Source organism: Telopea speciosissima, chromosome 10, assembly GCF_018873765.1.
Source record: "Telopea speciosissima isolate NSW1024214 ecotype Mountain lineage chromosome 10, Tspe_v1, whole genome shotgun sequence".
Lineage (NCBI taxonomy): Eukaryota > Viridiplantae > Streptophyta > Magnoliopsida > Proteales > Proteaceae > Telopea > Telopea speciosissima.
In genome coordinates, this window is record NC_057925.1 from 12,589,291 (window position 1) to 12,607,195 (window position 17,905).

Below are 17,905 nucleotides of genomic sequence, written 5' to 3' on the forward strand. Positions count from 1 at the left end.
ACATTACATACATTGAACTTCTAGTACAATAGTTACCTCATAGGACATTGAAAACAAATACAATTGACAAACAATATCTACGACATGCACTCCTTTCACAAGTACTGTTGTAGTCAAAACATAATGCCCTGAGCCTCCCAATTATTTCCTCATGGCACATAATTAGAACACGCTCATGCAATATTCTAGATTACTCCTTGATATCAAGCAAGAGAGGAAAAATATCCCATAGTCATGGTTGGAATTCTTCTTGCTGTAGCTAATGTACTAGCTGCCTTCAATCTGTTTTTGTACTTTCAGTTTTCTAGCTTCTCAATGTCCATAGGAGACAGCCCTAGCATTAAAAATAAAATAAAGTCAAAAGAACTTTCTCATATCATGAGACGAGAAGAAACTTCTTACATTTTCCATATCGCCAAGCCTATCAAAATGGGCTTCATTTCGCTATGTGAAGAGATGATTTCTTAACTGAATACATTTTCCTCTTGATTGGGCATAATAGGAAAGGTGGCCATTATGTCAATCAAAGGTTAATAAAACTCCTTAGGGGTCTTTGTTCATAAATACTCTTTCCAAAGTGTTAAAACTATGAAAACACCCTTATTTAGAGGAACTTAGGTCCTCAAGAATGCATATTCTAGGGATGATCCTCTGCACACCACATTAAATAGAGGGGAAAAATCAAATTGGTAATTTTGTCAATTCTACCTTTTGGATGTCATTGATCAAAATACCCTTTGATTCTTTTTGCTCACTCAATGGCATCCAACGGTTATCACTAATCAGGTTTTCCAAAGGATTTCTATCCATTTAGAGCTTTAAAAGAATAACAAGAAGAGAAAAAACGAAATAAAGACAATGGGGAAAAGGGAAAAAAATGGAGGAATCAATTTCCCTTTCCAATTGGTAATAAATTGAAACCTAGGTCTTTGTGTTGAAAACAATGTGAAACGTTTTGATTTCTAACTTAGGCATTAGTTGAAGAGCCAAGGAATATAATACCAGCAACACAAAATCCTACAAAAGACTATAATGATTCACTAATGGCCCATTTAATTATAATTGATATCCAAATTACTAAGATTAAAATCATAATTAACTCAAACAGAACAAAAAAGTTTCAGCTTCATTAACAATTACATTAAAATCAATTTTTTTATGGAAATGATGACTTACCACTATTCGTAGCCCTTATTATAATTCAATTTTCATGGTGAGTGCCAACTCCAAGATAAATATCCCTGATCAGATGTAGCTCTTTGACCACATCACTTATGTCCATTCGATCCCATGGTGATTCAGTTGAGCAGGCAACTCCAATTCTAATAACTGAAGTAAGGCACTCTTGCACTCTATCCTTATGTATCTTCGACTTCCAGTGATGTTGGTAACAATTGTTGTTGCCTCTTCTTCAACTTCTTCCATGGAGAGAAGTGATGGGTCGACGATAGGTATCACTCCATCATGCAAAGCCATCTCAGCCCAGCAGTGAAGATTAAAGTTATCTTTGAATATTTCATGAGTAGGCCGCTTCCCTGTGAACATCTCTAACAAGAGAATCCCATAACTGTATACATCACCATGCCTTGAAACATCTGCACCTGCACCTGCACCTGCACCATATTCTGTAATTCATGTATCTTAGGTTAATACACAAAAAAACTAGTGAGAATAAGAGCAACGCCTATTTGTCTCAATTGGATAAACAACATGACATGAAAGAATAACTAGCGAGAATAGGAGCAAATTAAGTTTATTGGTCTCAATTGGAAGAATAACATAACATGACATGCAAAGAGAGGTTAGGGCATCTTCAAATTTGTTCTTACAGTGTGCATACAAGGAACATAGGCTCCTCTTACATCTATAGTTGAGTGTCTAAATCCAACAGATCATTTGCTGGCATGATTTGATATCAAGACTTTAATGTGGCATGTGGACACATTAATCTTTGTATAGAAAAAACTACAAACCCCTACATAAATGCATAGTTCTTCATAAACCACATTTTTGTTTCCTATGACATTCAAGGTATAATTTGATTACAATAAGGAAAGATGCAGTCAAAACTTTTGTGTAGGAATACAAATAATCAAAATATCATCTAAAACATACATTCCTTTTTAGCATTTTTATATTATCACATTTCAATTGTTTGAGATATTAAACTTATGTTTCTTTAGGAAAGGGGCTAAAGATATCACAAAATGTATTAGAACAGAGTAATTATGCCTTAAGGTTTTGGAATGGAATAGGTAAGACAAATATTAGATTCATCATATTAAGGTAAGCTCAGTTACAACTTTCGAAAGAAGAGGAAAAATTTATACTAGATCAGTAAAAGAGGTACTTTACCTGGTGCAATGTATCCAATAGACCCCTTTATTCCAATTGAGCTCGTGGGATTTTGAGACCTATTTGTGTCTTCCAAAAGAATTCTTGATATCCCAAAATCACCTAAATGTGCAGTCAAATCACCATCGAGAAGAATATTGCTTGGCTTTAGGTCACAGTGAATAATCTGTGCATGATAATTGTGGTGAAGATAATCCAATGCGGTTGCCATATCAATGGCAATATTCAATCTTTGAACAAGGTTTAAATGGTTTTGTTCATCTTGTATACCATCTGCATGTTGATGTAACCACCTCTCCAAATTCCCACCGGGCATGAACTCATATACTAAAGCCTTAAAATCATTGCCTTCGTAATCTATACTTGAGCAAGATGTCAAAATTCTTATAAGATTACGATGCCGGATGTTTCTCAGGGATTCACATTCTGCCATGAAATTCTTGGAAGCCCCTCTTTGTCTAATGTTGAGGACCTTTACTGCAACAATAGTTTCCCCATGATTAAGATCTCCTTTATACACAGAACCAAAACTCCCCACTCCAATCAAATTTGCAGAAGAAAATCCATCGGTAGCTTTAACGAGTTGGGCATAAGAGATCTTAAAATGACGATCCCCTATCAAAAATAAAGTGGATTCTTTCCTTTCTTTTTCTCTCTGGTATATAATGAAAAAAAATGTCATAAAAATCAAACATAGAGAGCCCCCACAACCACAGACGATGACTAACAGCTTGAAAACACGACGCCTGGCGTGTTCTTTTGACTTTTGAATTTGGCATGCTGGCAAATGAAGTTCTGGTATACCTCCACAAAGCTTATTGTTTCCAATGATTGAAAATGCACTCAAATTTGCAAAGATTCCATCTACTGATACCTCACCCTCCAAATGATTAAATGATAAATTTAGTCTTTGTAAAAACTTAAATGTACCCAAATATTTCGGGATGACACCAGAGAAGTTGTTGTGTGAAAGATCGAGATCTTGAACACCTCTTAGAGAACTAAGAGCCAATGGTATCGATCCTTGAAATAGGTTAACCTGCATAAAAAGGTATTCTAGGCTTGTACAATCACCAAGGGTGCTAGGGATTTCACCAGACAACATGTTCTCAGAAATATCAAGGTGTTGAAGACTAGTCAGTTGACCCACTTCCAAACATAGAGTACCAAAGAAAGAATTTCTACTCAAGTGTAGCTCTATTAATGTGAAAAGATCGAATATCTCTCTGGGGATGATACCATTGAAACTATTATGGGAAAGGCCCAAACTTGACAAATATTTGCATTTTCCAATACTTTAAGGTATTTTTCCTTGCAAGTGATTATCATCTAAATAGAGCTCAATCAAGAGTGTCAAGTTTCCAAGAGAAGAAGGGATTGGCCCTATAAATCTGTTCCCATATAAATTGAGTCCATTTAGCATTTGAAGCTTCCCAATCGAAGTCGGAATACTTCCTTCTAGTATGTTACTAGATAGATCAAAGTATTGTAAGGTTACAAGGTTCCCTATCCCCATTGGGATGTCTCCAGATATTTGATTGTATGACAAGTCTAGATTTATCAGTTGGGTCGATAAGTTTACAAGGGAGTTGGGAAGCACTCCACCAAATCGATTTTCAGTAAACCCCAAATGTGTTAAACTACTACAATTGGTCAATGTGTTGACAAAATTCAAGTCATCGACCTCTCCACTTCCCAAATGATTCGTGAACAATGTCAGCCTAGCAAGTTTTGGTACGCCTCCAAAATTAATAGTCACTTTGCCACTAAAATTGTTTGTGCCAACTAAAAGCGTTTCGAGAATTGACAAATTAGACACAGAAAATTGGAATTGGTCCGTGAAACTGGTTTCCTGAAACTGAAAACCATGCTAGATTAGGAAGATCGAAGCCTAGGTTTGGTGGAAGACTCCCTTGAAGTTGATTATCTCCGACCTCAAAAGCACTGAGTGATGAAAGATTATATATAGCAGGAGGGATAATACCAGACAACTTATTTCCAGAAAGCACGAGAACCATTAATCTTGTCATTTGGCCAAAGGAATCTGGAATACTACCACTTAAATCATTGACTGTAGCAAAAATTGTGTCAAGAAATGAAAGATTCCCAATGGAAGGTGGGATCTGTCCCGTCAATCTGTTGTAACGGAATGAAAGGAATTGAAGTTTCGACAATGTGCCAAGTTCTACTGGAATTTTCCCTACAATATTGTTATGATCTAAACGGAGTTCTATAAGGTTGGAGCATCGTGATATATTAGGTGGGATTTCCCCTTCAAAAGAATTGTTGTGTAGGAATAAATAATGAAGCCTGAACAGAAAGCTTACTTCAATAGGGATATCACCATGGAAGCTGTTGTTGTAGAGCGAAATCTATCGAAGGAAACCGAGATTTCCTATTTCTGGAGCTACGGAACCCACCAACCCATTGGATGATAAACGCAAGGCTCTGACCTGTTTGGATGCCGGCGACCGCCACATATAACGCCTGGCCACTCGCAATAAGGGACAGAGTCATTCCAAGAGCTCACAACATGAAAGAGATCATTGATTATATGGGATTTGAAGGCCAACAAGGCTTGCCGATCTGTTCCATTTGCCAAGCTCATGCAGCTGCTGCTGCTGCTCCAAAGAAGAAGAAGAATGATATTAAAAGTGCAAATGGAAAAAACCACCAAGGAAAAACCCATCAATGTACTGTACTGTACTGTCTGGGCTATGATGGACTGAAAATTTGGAGGTGTTATAGAGAACTGAGGAGTATACAGTTTCATAAATTGCAATTTATAGTCTCAGTCAATTGCAATTTAGGCATTAAACTATTGAGAAGACAAACCATTTTCTGAGCATTTAATGTGAAAATCCTTAAGAATAATTGGTCACCAATAATATCCCTAAGAATAATTGGTCACCAATAATTGACAAACCACGTTCTGACCAAATTAAAATCTTTTAAGAAGAAGAGAGTACTTCATAATCGTAATTCATACGTCGTCTACTTTCATAGGCAACTGAATTCAATTGACAAAATAGACAACAGTAACCGCCTCTTTTGAATGTAAATTTCTTCAATTCTTGCAAAGTCAATAAAATTGAATGATTTTTTTTTTTTGGTGCAATTCAAGGGCCCATCGGCCATCAACCTCAACAGGACCCCACAAGGAGGCAATGAGGGGACCCACAAGGGGTCAAATATGGTACCCAAAGGCTCCACTTCTTGGAAAGCAATTAAATGTGGACTAGGTGTCGCTAAGGAGACTTGAACCACCGATCAAGCGCCTGACACAGTTCTCCCAAGGGAGTAGCGAACCACCAGGGCAAGCCCTGGATCGACAATAAAATTGAATGATAGACATAAGAAGATGGACTCAGAAAAATATAAAATTAAACTTTTTCAATTCTCAATTGCGGAATAATGAAACCTAATGAACCCAAATTCTCACCAACCCATTAGGGACCGCCACATGTCCAAACCCAATAAGGAGGATCGGTTCAGGACAAGAACCCAAAAATGAAGAGCCAAATAAGGATTTGACCCAACCCAGCATGGGCACCTGGGGCGCAGATCGTGGGCGCGGACCCGGACTCGGGCATGACGCCCCCGGCACATGTCATGCCCACACACGTCATCTCCAAAGCACAAACTCCCTCGGATCGCCATCAACAAGACAACATCGCCAAGGACTCTAGGCCACCACCTATCGAGTCATGTGGAGTGAACGGACTCATACACCATGAACCTCATCTACCACGTAGATGAGTCTATCCATCAAGATTACTAAGGTCACTCGGACACTACATCCCACAGGAAGGCAACTTCCAAAGACACCACGTCGCTAAGGAAGGCAACTACCTAGTCTACCAAGGACAGTACATCTCCCGGGAAGACAACTACCTAGTCTATCAAGGACACTACATCTCTCGGGAAGACAACCAATCAGGATAAGCCTTACTACTCAGGGACTCTATCACCTACGACAAACACTCTACATCAATTGGGACTCTTCACACTGCCACACAATACTATAAAAGGCAAGGTACACAACCCCATCGGGGACATCTTAACTCATATTGAATACTACTATTCATCTATTTGCTCAGAGAGATCTAACTTAGGCATCGGAGAGTCCTAGGCCGGAACCACACCGGTTCTCCTTTGTCACACAAGGTCTTTTGCAAGTTACGGTACTCAAAGGACCGGTGAGCAATTTCTTGACGCAATAGATTGGCGCCGTCTATGCGAACGACGCTAGCCATAGTATCTACTAGCTTGTTTCCATACTTGTTCAACCATGGAACGCAGGAAGACCGTTCCCTCTACCAACAATGCCCCGAGGGAGGGGAACGGATCACCTCCTCCAGAGAGTTCACGTCGCAGAACCATAAATCGTGTCTCTCAAGAGAGGGAGGTCCCAGAGAACCAACAAGTGGGGGTGGACAACCTCAACCCTGAAGCAGCCATTGAAGCCGCCCCCGCGGAGCCAGTACCTGGTCCTAATGCACCAGCCACTGTGGGTCAGATTAACGACCTGCAGCGTCAGATCTTCGACGATCAACGACTCTTCAGCGAATACCTCAGGCAGAAGGCGGTCACCCATCGTCGTAGGCAGGAGTAGAGGCAGGAGCAAAGCCCTAGGAGATCACCTCCCAGGGGTGATAAGTCAGAGAGGCACACTAGGCAACCGGGAGAACTCTCCCAACATCCAAGGAGAATGGCAGACCTCCCAGCACGGTCGGACCAGGGGAGAACACCATCACACCGATCCGTGGTACCTAACCCTGAAGGGTCCATTTGGAGGTCGGTGGTTGATGGTCGACTAGAAGGAAGTCATGTACCAGAGCGAAGCCAGACTTACCGTGAAGGAAGCCCCTCGCGGACAAGACAAGATTCATTACGACGTGACCCTTCACCATCTCGCCAACAGTTGAGACGGGAGGGGACTTCCAGGAGAGGACGTGAACGAGCTCGTAGCGAATGACCAATCAGACGTGAAGGATAAACACGGGATAAAAAGCTAGACAAGGGACTCTGAGAGTTGGACGAAAAACTGGAAGGGTTGAAGAAGCAAACCAAGGGTGAGACACACTCGATCCCTGGACAACACCCCTTCTCAGAAGAGATCATGTCAGCGTCACTGCCATCCAGGTTTGGGTTACCTACGTTTGAACTCTACAGTGGTACCACCGACCCTAATGACCACATCAACTACTTCAATGGCATGATGGCACTATATGGTGGATCGGATGTGGTGTACTGTCGAGCATTCCTTGCATCCCTCAAGGGTGCGGTGACCTCATGGTTTTTTAGACTACGATCACGGTCGATTGGATCGTTTGTAGAGCTATGTGAACAGTTCGTGACCCGCTTCCAGAGCAGCATCAAATAGAAGAAGACCACGGTCAATTTGTTGAACGTGATCCAAAACCCTGGGGAGTCCCTCAGGGAGTATGTCAGTAGATTCACCAAGGAATCCTTGGAAGTCAGAGACTTGGATGACCAGACCCAGCATGCAGCCCTAGCAGGGGGCATCAGAGACATGGAACTAATCAAGGACTTGGCACGTCATGAGACCAAGACCATGAAAGAGCTCTTGGAACGATGTAATGAGTTCACCAACATGGCCGAGATAGTACAGTCACGGACAAAGGCAATTGAAGGCAAGACCCAAGACAACAAGAGGTCAGCACCAGATGACCGTAAGGAGAATAAAAGATCAAGGACTGAGCGACGACAGGAGAAGGGCGATCACCCATTGGGAAGAAGTGATCGTTGATCAGAGAGAGGTGAGAGGGCAAGCAGCCCAGAGTTCACACCCCTCAACACCACCAGGTCACAGATCCTCATGCAAATCCAAGACCGTGACCTAGTCAAATGGCCACGACCTATGCTGGCAGGACCTGAGAAGCGCAACCCTAACAAGTACTGCCTCTTCCACAAGGACTATGGGCATGACATAGAGGAATGCTATCAACTCAAGAGAGAGATAGAAAACCTTGTGAGAGCAGGGAGTCTGAACAATTACATGAAGGGGAGATGTGATGGCCGTTCGGGTCAAGGAGATCGAGGACGTGATCGAGAAAGAGAACCAAGGAGGGAAGAAGGGAGAGCGGACCAAGATAGAGAAAGAGACCGCGCTGACGAGAGAAGAGATGAAGCAGAGCCAAGTGGCACCAAGGGAGCCCCCATCCTCACCATACTTGGAGGACCGGGGCAAGAGTCTACCAGAAAGGCCAAAGCCCATGCCAGGTTTGTGGTAGTTGCGGAGAAGCCAAGCAAGATGGTGAAGACCGAGACGGTGATCTCCTTCTCAGACGACGACTTAGAAGGTGTGAGCTTTCCACATGAGGACGCCCTGGTAGTACAGGTGAAGATAGCCAACTGACCCGTGCATAGGGTACTGATAGACACAAGGGCCTCTGTGGATGTACTCTCACTGGAAGCCTACCGTCAGTTCGAATTTGGAGACGATCAACTCAAGCCAGAGCCCACCTACCTCCATGGATTCTTGGGCACCACCACCTCCATCAGAGGCACTATAGAGCTACCCGTCACCTTCGGAGAACACCCTCACCAGTTGACCATCATGGTGAACTTCATGGTGGTCAGGTCCGTGGTGTCATTCAATGGCCTCCTAGGGCGACCATCATTGACGGCCCTTAGAGGCATCGTATCTCCAATCCACCTGAAGATGAAGTTCCCCACCGACAATGGTGTGGGAGAAGTTCGAGGTGATCAGAAGAAGGCCAGAGAATGCTATGCCACCTTTGTGAAGAAGAACCATGGCAACACACGAGGGATGATACTATGCATAGAGAACCTGGTCAGTGACCAGAGAGATGAGCTGACAAAGAAGAGAGGAAGACCAGTGGAGGACCTCACCCCCTGGCCACTTAGCAAAGACGACCCTTCCAAGGTCGTACAGATGGGCTCACTACTGAGCAACAAGCAGAAAGAAGAATTGGGACGCCTCCTCCAGACTAGGGGTGTCAATTGCAAACCCGCACCGTTAGGACCGATCTGTACCGACCGATCAAAACCCGATACCGACACGATCGAATAATAAACATGTCGGGCCTTGGACCGGACCAAATATTATCCAGTCGTTCCCAGTCCTTGGTATGCGACCGACTGCACCGATCGAAATGTATTTCTATTGATAAAAAGTGGACAATAGTTGGCAAAAAGTCTAAATCTCCTCCTTGTGACTATGTAATATATACATTAATATATTCTATATCATATTATTTAGTAGACAAGATTCCAACCCCCATCACGTCACTCCTTACTTTTTAATATCAAAATAAAAATTTTACCCACAACCACTACATCGATCTACTTTCCTCTCTCCCTCTTTATTCTCTCTTTGCCCTTTCAAACTTCACAAAGCGCAATCGAAACCCTCAAGACGGAATTAACTTGCAAAAGAAGCATCGCCATAGCAAGACACCGGAATCTCCAATAGTGTCTCGGTTTACACTGCATGCAGCAAGAGGGACGACCTGAATCACATCGCTAGGAATGTTATTCTAGGCTAGTGATGGACCAAGAGAAATAGAATGCCAGAGTCCATGGCATCTGAGACCTCTCTCTCTCTCTGTTTGATCTTAATATGAGAAAGGATTGGCAAGTCATCGGGGGAGTGAGAACGGATTGTCCCTTATTTGTAGTTCACTCGACATAGTGTTTTTGTTATATGATATTCCCCTCTCTGAATGGGTTTTTTGTTTCATCATTAATGTGTTTTGATTGAGTTAAAGTTCTTCTAATTTTGTCTACTCTATGAAAGAATTGATTTCTGTTTTACTTTCGTTTGAGTTTGTGATTGGGTTGTGGTTTTAATCAATTACTGCTACTATAACTCGCTTGAAGATGGTGATGATTTATGACCCACCATTGCTGCCGAAGATTGACAAACATGTATAAAGGCTAGCCCGTTTGTGGCCCGGTAATCGACCGACCAAATGCTACCATGTCCGTGCCTGACTTGGGAAGGCCCGTATGTATAATCAGTCGGGAACGGTGTGAGACTTAAAATAAGGGGTGCCCGATTAGGCCCGATCGAAACAGACCGATACCGACCGGTTGACACCCCTGCTCCAGACTAATATGGATGTCTTCGCATGGTCGACTGCAGACATACCCGGCATTCCAAGATCCATAACAGAGCACAAACTGCATGTAGACCCAACCAGGAAGCCAGTTCAGTAGAAGAGAAGGAATTTCTCCCTCGACCGACAGGCAGCCATCAAAGAAGAGGTCGAGAAATTAAGTAGAGCAGGGTTCATCAGGGAAGAAAAGTTCCCTACCTGGCTCGCAAACGTGGTCATGGTACCCAAGTCTAACGGGAAGTGGAGGATGTACGTCGACTACACTGACTTGAACAAGGCATGTCCCAAGGATGAGTACCCACTACCCAGGATCGATCTGTTGATCGATGCTACTGCAGGACATGAGATGCTAAGTTTCATGGATGCCTACTCCGGCTACAACCAGATCCTCATACATGAGGATGACGAGTCTTACACCGCCTTCTGAATGGACAAGTAGAATTACTGCTATCGTGTTATACCGTTCGGACTAAAGAATGCAGGGGCCACCTACCAGAGGATGGTCAACAAGATGTTCGAGGAATAGATTGGGCGCAATATGGAGGTGTACGTGGATGACATGCTCGTGAAAAGCGTCTAAGCCCATCAGCACTTAGCTGACCTAGAAGGGGCATTCGCCGTACTAAGAAGAAACCAGATGAAACTCAACCCTACGAAGTGTGCTTTTGGGGTGACGTCCAGAAAATTCCTAGGGTTCATAGTCTCAGTACTGGGAATAGAAGCCAACCCATCCAAGAGATGGCCCCACCTCGGACAATCAGAGAAGTACAAAGGTTGAATGGAAGGATCGCCGCCCTATCAAGGTTTGTGTCACGGTCCAGAGACAAGTATCTGCCATTCTTCAAGACGCTGAAGAACCTCCGAAGTCCTAAAGACTTTGCATGGATAGAGGAGTGCCAGAAAGCGTTTGAAGAATTGAAGGTATACCTGGAGAACCCACCATTGCTTGAGCGCCCAGAGCCCAATGAAGAATTGCAGATTAACCTGGCAGCGACCTTCGTCGCAGTGAGTGCAGTGCTACTAAAAGAAGAGGACAACATACAGAGACCAATCTACTATGTGAGTCATGTCTTAATTGATGCAGAAACCAGGTACACAAGAATAGAGAAGGTAGCATACGAGCTGATAATCGCGGCAAGGAAACTCAGACCATACTCCCAAGCCCATATCATCACAGTCCTCACCAACCTACCACTGAAGAAGGTGTTACACAAGCCTGATGTCTCCGGATAGTTGATCGCCTGGACGGTTGAGTTGAGTGAGCACGACATCAGGTTCCAACCCAAGATGGCCATCAAAGGCCAAGCCCTAGCGGACTTTATGGCTGAGTGCACTTTACCTGAGAATGGGACAGAAACACAAGAACCAGAGGAGCAGGATCGAGGGTCGTGGGAGATGTTCATGGATGGTTCGAGCAATGCCATAGGGAGCAGAGCTGGTTTCATGCTTACCAGCCCCAAAGGATTCTGAATACAATACGTCCTCCGGTTCGCCTTCCCAGCATCTAACAACAAAGCAGAGTACGAAGCACTGTTGGCTGGACTCCGGGTGGCCAAAGCCATCCAAGTCACACATCTATCCATCCGGAGTGACTCCCTACTTATAGTGAACCAAGTAAACGGAGAGTATGAGCGCATGGCATCATACCTAGCGCATACTAGGGAATTGATCGGGCAGTTCATGAAGTTCGAGATGGTTAGAGTACCCAGGATCGAGAATGCTACTACAGATGCACTGTCTGGGCTAGCCAACGATGAACTCAAGAACCTAGCCAGTGCAGTGTACGTGGAAATATTGCATGAACCAACATATCAAGAGAAGCTGGTCAATGAGATCGAGGAAGGGCCTAGCTGGATGGACCCTATACTCGACTACCTACAGAACGACGTCTTACTAGAAGATAAGATCGAGGCAAGGAAGATAAGGATGAGAGCTGCAAAGTACACCATCCTGGATGGAGTGCTATACAAGAGGGGGGCCACAACACCACTACTTCGGTGCCTAGGACCCAAGGGAGCCCAATTTTCCCTGGCAGAAGTACATGAGGGGATCTGTGGAAGCCACATGGGAGGACGACACCTAGCCTATAAAATCCTTCTACAAGGACTCTATTGGCCAAGAATGCAAGAGGAAGCCATCCAATTTATCAAAGCCTGCGAGCAATGTCAATTGTTCGCCCCAGTACCCCATCTACCCGCCACCAAGCTGACATCAATCCTCAACCCTGTACCCTTTGCCATGTGGGGGGTGGACATCTTAGGGGATTTAATAGCAGCATCGGGTAATCGCAAGTACTTAGTGGTTGCCATCGACTACTTCACCAAATGGATAGAGGTTAAACCATTGGCCAAGATCATCTATAGGTTTGGCGTGCCAAAGATCATAGTCTCCGACAATGGGAAGCAATTCAACAACCCCAAGTTCAGCACCTTCTGTCAGAGCTACAACATTGACTATCGGCCTGTTTTGGTAGCCTACCCACAGGCCAATGGTCAGGTGGAGGTCACCAATAGAACCCTGCTGGACGGAATAAAGAAAAGACTAGAAGGAGCCAAAGGGAGGTGGGTCAAAGAATTGCTAAGCGTTCTATGGGCATACCGTACCACAATAAGGACACCCGTAGGAGAAAACCCATTCCGCTTGGCATATGGCACAGAAGCCCTGGCACCAGTAGAGGTCCTCGCCATGTCCCATAGAGTACTGCACTTTAATGAAAGAACTTACACAGATGGAATGCAAGCGAACCTAGACTTCCTGGATGAGGTGCGTGAGAAAGCATTGCTGAGGAACGAAGCCTACCAACAGCGAACAGCCAAGTACTATAATGCCAGGGACGTGAACGGTTATTCCATCAGAGGGACCTAGTCCTAAGGAGGGCAAGTGCATCACAACCAAGGAAAGAAGGGAAGCTATCAGCAAATTGGGAAGGACCCTATATAGTTTCCAAGCAGATACGCCCAGGGACATACCGCTTGAAAACTTTGGGGGGCAAGAAGGTAGACCGCACCTGGAACTCAGAACACCTGAAGAAGTATTACTAGTAGAAGCAACAGCACCATCGACGGTAGCAGTAGTAGTAGCAGTAGACGACATCACTGTTTCAAGGACAATTTGAAAATTTTCATTCAAAATAAAGAGGTGTTTCGGGAATACTTGTCTTCTTCTACCACTCAATTGAATCACTGCCACTACACTAAGGCGTTATGCCACCACTGACGCTTTAAGCCTAAGGCGTTATACCACCATCGAGGCTTTATGCCTAAGGCGTTATGCCACCACTGAGGCTTTATACCTAAGGCATTATGCCACCACCGAGGCTTTATGCCTAAGGCGTTATGCCACCATTGAGGCTTTATGCCTAAGGCGTTATGCCATCAATGAGGCTTTATGCCTAACGCGTTATGCCACCACCGAGGCTTTATGCCTAAGGCATTATGCTACCAAGGTGTTATGCCATCGAGGCTTTATGCCTAAGGTGTTATGCCACCGAGGCGTCATGCCTAAGGTGTTATGCCACCAAGGCAGTATGCCACCAAGATCCGTGGACCACCGAGACAAGACATCCCTATGGACCGCCAACTACATGGGGTTGCACAGATACGAGAACCATCAAAGCAACAAGGATCAAATGCATGTCATATCAACATCACCAAAAGAAAAAGTCAAATACATATAATCTAAGGAAGACTAAAAGCAAGCATCATAATCCAAAAGTTGTCATCCAAAAAGTTCCCATCCAAAAGTTCAACATCCAAAAAGAACATTTGTAAAGTCATGGGGCATCTAATGGAGGAGCAGCCTCTGATGTAGTAGGAGACATCATGTCAGCCTCAACCAGAGGAGCAGCACTCTCCTCTGGTGCAGTCGTACCCTCCTCTGTCATCGCAACACCATCCTCAAGGGGTACACGAGCCACTGCAGCGGTCTGGGGTAGTAGCATGGTGACCTTTGGGAACCCTGAGAAATCATAATAAGGGGTCCTCTCTAGAATGCGAACCGCCAAGTCCCTGATGCCTCCCTCATATATCTCCTGGTTGTACTGATGAAAGTTCGTAGTGATCTCGGGAGACTGCCGATACGCCGCTACTACCTGCTCCCCAGCCTCAGACAACTCCACCTCATGCCTCTGCCTCAAAGCGCGAAGCTCCTCCTCCAAGGCCTGGACTCTAGAAGAACTCTGAGCCATTGCAGCGGTATCCACCTCGAGCTCCTCCTCCAAGGCCTGGACTCTAGAAGAACTCTGAGCCGTTGCAGCAGTAGCCACCTCGAGCTCCTCTGACACCTTTCGCTCACATGCTACAGCCTCCTCGTGGGCAGCCCTAAGCCCCTGGACCTCCCTCTCCACATTCTGCAGTGCACGCCTTATCTGAAGGTCACGAAAAGCATGACCCTCCAGTCGAAGCACAGCCTCAGTAGCACGGTGCTGGACCTACAATCAACAGGGCAGACAATAAACATCCTAAGCACAAGAGAAGCAATGACATAAAGAGAGTGAGAAGAATAACTCACAGAAGCCATGTCCTGATAGAGACGCTGCGAGAGCGTGGCATCACTGATCCCCCGGAGGGCTGAACGCTCCGTAGGAAGCCTACCCAGGTCCAACCACTCTCGACTCACACCACGAGTGGCCAAAGTTGATCCCTCCAGAAGATCCCACGCCAACACCAAAGGAGAAGAGGTCGGTGGATCGGCGGCAGTGCCAGCAAGAAGTAAAGGCCGACCCTTTCCCCTTAAAAGGGGGTGGAGTAGCGAACCCAGTAGTGGAAGCAGGAGGAGACGTCCGTGGAAGAATAACCCATGGCCCAGTCCTCACCGAGCTGGGGGGATCAAGACCCCCTTCCTCTTAGTCCCAGTAACCGTAAGAGGAGAAGAAGAAGCTGGGGGTACCACACCAGAAGAAATACCCCCAGCAGCAGCAGCCTGAGCGATCTTCTTCTGCAGGTTGGAGCGAAAGAGGCTAAGATCCGGTCTGATGTCCACTGCACCACAACATCCCATCAAAGGCACAAGGCAGGTTAAAACAGGAATACGTAGAAGGAAAGTACATAAGCAAATATCGAGGGAGTCAAGTATCTTACCAGGACTCAACTTCCAAAGACACAAAAAAGCCTTAGAATCCAACTGATGGACATCGAACGGGTCGCATCCCTAGCACCGGTGGAGGGAGTCGCGCTCAAAGTCGCTCAACTAAAGAGGGCGATTCGCCCTCCTGATATCAATAACCTCCCAGGTAGACCATAAGGCATAGTGGGGGACCGTGGCAAAGAAGAAGCGATCCCTCCAGTACTTCACTGAACTGGTAATCCACACCAGAGGATCGAGCGTGGCAAGAGATCCCCTAGGGAGACGACGGGTGAAGTGGTAACACCCACCTTCCCCCTTCTTCAACACGTAGAAGTCAGAGAATAAGGGAACGGTGGCAGCATGCCCCATTTGGGCGAAGAACACATAGAAGCCCAGTATGACCCGCCAAGAGTTGGGCAATACTTGCCTGGGGGTAAGACACCAATGCTCAACACCAGCTCCATAAAGCGGGAGACAGGAAAATGAAGACCATGGACGAAGAAAACACGGTAAAGGTAGACCTCATCAGCTCAATGGGAGTAGGCACAGTCGTCAGGCCCGAGGATGCGAAGCACGACCTCAGAGGGTATATGGAACTCTCAACGAATAGACGCCAGGTCAAAAGAAGTCAAGATGCTAGCAATATGCACCAATTTACTCCTAGGGTCACCAATAGAAGTAGAAGCTCGGGGGGCCCTACGACCCCTATTAGGGGCAGAACCGCCAGAAACCTCCTCCTCCCCATCGCTAGCAACAGGGGAGGGCAGAGGGGAAGTACCCATGGGGGAAGACGACCCCAAAGAAGACTCCTCAACAGATCCAACCCCGACTGAGGTTGGATCAGAATCATCAGACGAAGACATGAAAAGACAACGAAGTGAACTGATTACTTCCTCAAAGAGACGATCTCCCAAAACCAAGCAACCAGGAAGAAGAAGACCCGCCTGCAACCATCAATGCAGGGTCAATCAATCAAAAAAAAAAAAAAAAAAGAGAATGTAGGTGCTACATAAAAAGGATGGGAAGGAAGAACAGTACTCACCAAGGAAGCCGACCGAAGCCAGGTAGGCATGGATAACAATCAGATCAGGGGCGCAGACCGCCTACAGGTGCAGACTTGGGCGTGAATCGCCTACCGGCACAGATCGATCGAACAAATGGACCGTGGATCGCCTACGAGCACGGATCGACCAAGCAGATGGGAGAGGATGCCTATGGGAGTGGACTAGCCACGGGCGGGATCGACCAAGCAGACGGGCTAGGACCACCCACTGGCATGGACCGCCTAAGGGCTCGGATCCACTGAGTGGAATGGGGTGCGGACCGCCTACAGGCGCAGGCCGAAGGGACCAGGCGTAGACCGCCTATGGGCGTGGACCAAATGCACTAGGTGCGGATCGCCTACAGGCGCAGACCAAAGGGACCAGGCGCGGACCGCCTACGAGCTTGGACCGAATGCACTAGGCGAGGATCGCCAGTAGGCGCAGACCAAAGGGACCAGGCGCAGACCGCCTACTGGCGCAGACTGAATGCACTAGGTGCAGATCGCCTACAGGCGCAAACCAAAGGGACCAGGCGCAGATCAAAGGGACCAGGCGCGGACCGCCTACGGGCACGGACCGAATGCACTAGGCCTAGATCGCCAGTAGGCGTAGACCAAAGGGACCATGTACGGACCGCCTATGGGCTCGGACAGAATGCACTAGGCACGGATCGCCAGCAAGCCAGGCGTGGACCGAATGCACTGGGCACGGAGGATCGACAAGCACACCCCCGGGCGCCTTTCAGATCATGACCGTGGACCCCTCACAAGATGCGCCATGACCATTCACGAACTTGAAACCGCAATAGGCATAAACTGATTGAGCAAGGGTGGATGCCACAAAGTGAACTATGGCACGCAAGGGTAAGCCACAAGTAGCACAAATGGGCTAAAGCCAAAGACACCAAGCCAAGCAAAGCACCAAACAAGGCAAGTGCCTAAGAGCTAAGCAAAATGCCCCCCTTATGAAAAAAGATCAAACACTTGGGGGGCATAATCATGGGACACAAAAGCCAAGGCTCAAGCAAAAAGTGAAAGAAGAAAAAGCAAGAGAAGAGAAAAAGTTAGAGAGAGAAAAGAGGAAAAGCAAAAAGTGAAAAGTGAAGTGAAGACAAAGACATGTATATCTACAAAAAAGAGAGGAAAAAGATAAAAGGGTGAGAAGGAGGGGTTTTGAACCCCCAACCTCCACATCACTAAATAAATAGCATGAGCACCCTTTATAAGGAAATTATTCGTAGGGCACCCCTCAGATGATACAAGAAGACAGGGAGTGGGGGGCAAATGATGAACCCAAATTCTCACCAGCCCATCAGGGACCGCCACATGTCCAAAC

At 45.9% G+C, this 17,905-nt stretch overlaps 1 protein-coding gene and 1 long non-coding RNA gene across 2 annotated transcripts; one reads left to right on the plus strand and one right to left on the minus strand.

Annotated features, from left to right (window-relative positions):
• Positions 1 to 1,181: 1,181 nt before the first annotated feature.
• Positions 1,182 to 3,460, minus strand: LOC122643277 (probable LRR receptor-like serine/threonine-protein kinase At3g47570). The gene is made up of 2 exons (XM_043836914.1): positions 2,356 to 3,460; positions 1,182 to 1,625 (listed from the first exon to the last, which is right to left on the minus strand). Exons 1-2 carry the CDS (start codon positions 3,458 to 3,460, stop codon positions 1,273 to 1,275), a joined length of 1,458 nt encoding a protein of 485 aa, XP_043692849.1. The 3' UTR covers positions 1,182 to 1,272.
• Positions 3,461 to 3,950: 490 nt separating this feature from the next.
• LOC122643036 lies at positions 3,951 to 17,675 on the plus strand. Its single transcript, XR_006330151.1, has 3 exons — positions 3,951 to 4,061; positions 12,022 to 12,029; positions 17,664 to 17,675. It is a non-coding gene; the product is annotated as an uncharacterized LOC122643036 (long non-coding RNA).
• Positions 17,676 to 17,905: the final 230 nt, after the last annotated feature.